Source organism: Amphiura filiformis, chromosome 11, assembly GCF_039555335.1.
Source record: "Amphiura filiformis chromosome 11, Afil_fr2py, whole genome shotgun sequence".
In the NCBI taxonomy this organism is placed as follows: domain Eukaryota; kingdom Metazoa; phylum Echinodermata; class Ophiuroidea; order Amphilepidida; family Amphiuridae; genus Amphiura; species Amphiura filiformis.
The window spans coordinates 42,567,237-42,573,048 of record NC_092638.1 but is presented as its reverse complement, the minus strand read 5'-3'; the positions used below and the strand labels follow the sequence as shown (position 1 = coordinate 42,573,048).

Below are 5,812 nucleotides of genomic sequence, written 5' to 3'. Positions count from 1 at the left end.
CAAAATGGGAGGGTTGGCATCTCTTGCAGTATTCCAAGATCTGCTCAATACCATTCATATGGGTGACTGCCCTGCATTAACACTTCATGCCGATACAGTTCGAACATGTGTATAATAAAAATAACAAAGAAATTCTCATGTTTTATTTATCTACAGGGCTAAATATTGTATTGTGTAATCAGGAAAGTGCATGGTTTGCACTTCCTGTGCAAATCAATCATAGTGTAATCAATCATGCTAAAAATAGATACCACCTGAAAGACTACGATGACAAAGACAAGCAACAGAATTGATCCTATGGTATCCTACCCTTCTTTTTTATAAGATTGTGTAACCTTCAGAATTGTCAGAAAAGTGTGCAATGTAATTCTTGGTTTTGAACTGAATTATCTGTCTACAGCACACCCAAAATGAACCATGGCAATCTGTGCAAATACAAATAGGCTACTATGCATAGAGAAAACATACAACAGCAACAATTCCTTCCTTCCATTATATAGTTTGATGATCATATAATTATATTTTACTCAACATGGCATATTCGATGCAACAACTATTTGTTATTCAATTGATATTCATTCCCTGTCTGTTATGTTTAAATTCTTATGAATGTTTGTTGACATCAAATCAATAACATTTATATCATTTTGATATCAACTGACTTTTTAGTCAACAGACATATATCCATGAAATGAAACAGATTGAATAACGAATACATGTTGCACAAATAATAGTTGCACTAATATTAGATGTTGAATATATGGAGTATGAATTAGCCTTGATTGACTGGAAAAGAATGGGACAGTTGGGAGTTGGGAGCCGACTCTCTGCACCCGGGACCAATGGATAGAGTACTCTCAAGGTTCATTATGTACCATGGGCAAGGAGAGGGAATGCCTCAATTTATAAGGGTGTATTAATCTTGCCATGTTTTATTTTCACTCTTACATTGGTGCCTACCATTAAAACAACATGTTTCTAAATTTTGAGTTGCATTACATTGCTGTTTGATATGAGAAGCAACAACTGTGAATATTGATGCTCATAGAATAGTACACTTCCAGTGTGGTTACCACATTTCACCACATTTTTGTTCACAGCATCTAAACTAAACATATCTTGGGTGTTAATTTTACTGGGGTAACGAGCAAAATATGAGCTTTCTACTTATACCAGAAACCTAGTTTTTGTGAAGAAAAATGGGGGGAGGGAACAAAAGTGCTGAAGGATTAAATTGCATGTGCAGTTAAGTGTCCATGGACAAAAACCTCTTAGATTGTTCTCCTTATTAGGTCGCCTTTGCTCTTTTCACTTGGAGTGTATTAGCACATACCTACTTCTATAAAAAATATAAACTATTTTTTGATGATTTATAGATTTTCTTATTTAGTTAATGATACCATTAAAGGTTAGCAGTGGGACTTTATTATCTGGAACACAAACATTAATTTTGCTGTATGTTTGCATTTTTCCAAAAGGGGGTCGTTTATTGAAGGTGAATTGTCAGTGAAAAAAAAAACTTTAAAATCAGGATTTCCTGATAGTGCTCCTGATGAAGGAGGGATTTATGACTATAATATTACTACATGGGCCTCATGGAAGAACAGAGGATACCTTGAAACATCCACTGAATGAGTAACCCAGGCAAAAGAAGAAATAAAACAAAATAAACTACTGCCATGGCGGCGCTCACAGAAATCAAGTGGAAAATTATATTTTAGTGGTAAAATACAACAACATTACACCTGCAAGTGCATCATCAAGCAAGAATTAGGCAACGAAATGGATGGAAGTTTGAGTCATAAAGGTTTGGTCCATGCAATTTAGCGATTGTCACTGACAAGACCGACATGACAGATGTAAGTTTTAAGCTTACTCACACGATATAGCATGGAAATGTTTGCATTTTTGACAATTTTCCCCAGAAAAATTGGGAGGGGAGCGTTTATTAGAGGGGAGCCTTTATTACAGACAATACGGTATCTGCTTTGTTTTTAACATGTTCCCCACCTCTTTGGTGTTATATCTATCAACTTTAAACCCAATCAGAGCTATTTCAAATCTGACCCCTTTCATCTCAACATCCTTGGGGGCATTATAATAACTACCCAATGACCATCTTTACCAAGTTTGCGATGAGTAGCAATGATACTTTTGGAATGGCATCTATTATACAAAACTTGAATCAACTATAGCACACCCATACATCATACATAAAGTGACTGCATGCATAGTCTCTTTTGAAAATGTTCAGGCGAGACAAAAATACATTTAGAATGTGTGGGTGTACATTGTGGTAACAGCAACACATTGTTAGGAGATTGAAATGTCAAAGATAATGTTGAACAATGCTACATAAATCAATCAATGCCTAAAGAGCAGCCTACCATATCCAAATTAATTATATCTTTGGGTTGGTAAGTTATTTCAAATGAAGTGAGTTTATTATGTCAAACTGGAAGGATATTTTCTATGCAAACAAAGTTGGTACTCACAATATAGAAAAAGGAATACCAGTCAATACAATTCAATACCCTACCTGTTTTTCTCTCATTCAATATCAGATTTTCATCCAAGGGGTGATTTCACAAGATGAAGAAACACACATATTTCAGGTGGCTCTTTTCAAGGAAGGCGCACTGATAAGGTCCAATATGATATTCTTTTTTTGTTGTTGTCGGCCTATTTCAGCAATTTTGTTATGAATAATACTTTATCTTCACAGATGTGACTGCAGTATACTGACTCTACAAAAGAGGTTCCAATTCAATGTTTTCTGCAAAATGAGACTAATCATATTCCACATCAAAACCGTGTCACACATCCCACCTTTATATTCTTAGCTATCCATATTCACCCCGATATGGAAGTGAAATCAATGCGTTGAGGCAGCTGTTCCATGCACATGCGGCGTCTCTAAGCATGTGCAAACGCTAGGTGCATCCAATGAAATGTGCACTAACGTCACTGCCATATCAAGGTGAAAAATGGTATAGACTGGCAAGTTTTGTGCATGCCATACCATATGTTATGACAACCCACCAGCTTTGCTTTACAGGGATGTCAAGGCTGTTTAACCTGGGTGGTTTCATTCGGTGTTATTACACAAAACTTTCAGCAGAGATTTTCCATCATCCAACCATGTCATGGCATGCAATTATTACCCATTATAAATGCTCTATATCCACATGACAAATTACCCCATCTGAAGCCAATACTGCTTGTAAATTGCACTATTGGTAACTATCTGGTTCCATTGTTCCAGGCCGTGGCTTGTGGTCATAGCTTGAGCGGACCCTTCTGGTAAGGCACTGTTACATAGTCTGTAATAACGCATGTCGGTTATAAACCGGTGGAGAGTTGAGGAGAATGAAGGTAGATCCTGGAAAATATGACAAAATCAAAACCGTAACACCATAAGAATGTTGCATTTCATTCACTGCAGATGGAAATATGAGACATGTTCACACAAAGTGAGAGGAAAGTTGCAAAATTTTTGACTTATGGCCAGATTCATAATCTCTGGATCATAAACTTGCCAGGGTTGCTCCCTCACTTAGGTGAAAAAAAGAAAGTTGTTTGGTTGTACTCCACCGACCGACCCGATTTTTGAGACCTACCCATTTTTTTTTCAGTCAAGGCCAAAAAAGAGAAGTTATAGGCCCTAAATTACTTATTATTCAAGGTTGGAAACCAGAGAAATACTGCTACTAAAAATAAATGCTATTTTTTTCTAAGTTGGATAAAGGTGTACATTACTTTTGCTTCTACTGAACAGACAGGGACACATTGAATTAATATGCATTGCTAACTATTTTTTTGGGGTTTTTTTTTACGTTTAAAACATTACGTTTGACAAATCACACCCCTTATTTTAATTACTATTCTATTTGTACATATTAGGGATGTCATTTTGTGTATTTGCGGTACATTACATATAACACAGGTGAACTATTATTAGTACATATGGACCCCACTCATTCCCAATATTCTGTGGTTGGCGGTGGGGCACATTGCAAAAGATTGATGCATAAATGGGTGTATGAACTCCTAAAAGAATCCAATATTGCAGTAAGATCTGTAGACCTACTTGCTGTTCCATTTAAAATCTCTTGCTACATAAGCACAATTGAAAAAAGTTTAGACTCAAAAAGGTAGAATTATTAAGCATAAACCATGTATAGATATAGATAAAAACCTCATTATAACATCGGATACAAGAATAACCCTGTTATAAAGAAGTATTTTCCAGAACCAAGATACAAAATTCTTTTTGTTATTTATTGTTTTTACAAACCTGATATAACGAAATTTGGATATAAAGATCTAATTTCTCTGTGACAACCGTTATATGAGTTTCCAGTAGATGAAGGAGAACAATGTCTTGTGTGCAGGTGAAATCAAGCTCCCATATCAGAAACCCTCATTTCCATTCTGGTTCACCCTTTAGACCCACACAATTTATGTACCTGATCATGTTTGAAATTGCACTCAAGTATAGTTCTTTGATTAGCATCCAAGCCTTCTGAACTGGCTAAGAATTGGGGTAGAAATGTGGCGTAGAACCCCTCAAAGTTGACCGCTGCCATGTTGTATACGGTGACACAGATGTCCTCTTGGAGCAGATCGTGTGATTTGTGCAGGAGGACTTGGAGGAGGACATTCAAGAATGGGGACAACATCATGTCCTGGAAGATTTTCTGCAAGATTAGAACATTGAAAATAATGTCATCAAAAGTTAACGCTAAGGAACAAACTAAAAGTTTGTTGATGTCCTAATCCTAATATAACTGTGAAACGTTGAAAATACAACCTGAAAGATCAACTTCATGAACTTTGATGTTATAACTAGATTTTAACAAACATATTCAGACTTATTGACCCCTTCCCCATCAAAAGGGCTTTCATTTATACGATGTCATCAACCTTTTGGTTTGTTCCTGTATCAAATAAAGGAAAAAGATGAGTGAGGCATTAAAATAGGGGTTTCCAAATGAAGTCAGTGGCTTACAAAAGGGGTTTACAAGACCACTCTGGAGTCTGGAACAAGGTCAGGCATGTGACACAATTTTAGCCTGTTTGATCTAAAATATATTGTCAATTAAAACCATATTTTTACAAATTTCTGAATATAAAATCTTGTTAATTTGTAAAGAGGAGTTGAAAACTGATGGTCACAAATTTGGTTAACAACTTTTAACATAATTAAAATTATGTTGGGCAATTTTGATTCTGATTCTTCATACTACCCTCTTAGCAAGTGATGTGCAATTATTGACCTCCAATCTGATAAGTCAATGTCAATTCAAATCTCTTTTCTTCTGCAGTTTGTCCTTTTTCAATGTTACCGTAGTGTGAGTTGTGTGATAGAGGGGTAAACATTGTTTTTGGTACTTACCTTGTGATAGAGTTTTAACTTAGCATTGAGATTCTCTAAGGATTCCAGGTTTTGTCTGAATACTGATATGTCTGGTTGCAAGAAAGACTGACCAAAGGCCTGCAACAAAATAATTCAATCACTCTTAGTTTCAATCAGTTTACCTATTTTGATGCATACATTACTACAGTTGATACCACAGCAGAACAGCACTTGCCGATGCATGAATCCCATTTATCACATAAACAGAAGAGAATCACAAATGCAACATGGCTTGATTATCTAATGAGGTCTTGATGTTTCAAGATTTTCCATGATGCGATTCAATCAGCCTATCAGAGCCCCATTTCTGTGTTTACGCTGAATATGCACCAAACAAGGTCAACAACCGCCGTTCTTCTCTGCATGTGTAAGCAATTGTAGTAGTGTATTTCT

At 36.0% G+C, this 5,812-nt stretch overlaps 1 protein-coding gene across 1 annotated transcript in view; it reads right to left on the bottom strand.

Moving 5' to 3' along the window:
- Window positions 1–2,552: 2,552 nt before the first annotated feature.
- Window positions 2,553–5,812, bottom strand: part of LOC140163692 (exportin-6-like) — a 3,834-nt gene continuing 574 nt past the window's right edge. The window contains exons 2-4 of the mRNA XM_072187008.1: window positions 5,399–5,497; window positions 4,470–4,700; window positions 2,553–3,382 (exon numbers count right to left, since the gene is read on the bottom strand). Of these exons, the coding sequence (XP_072043109.1) occupies window positions 3,197–3,382; window positions 4,470–4,700; window positions 5,399–5,497 (516 nt within the window). The 3' untranslated portion in view covers window positions 2,553–3,196. The remainder of the gene's footprint in view (window positions 3,383–4,469; window positions 4,701–5,398; window positions 5,498–5,812) is intronic.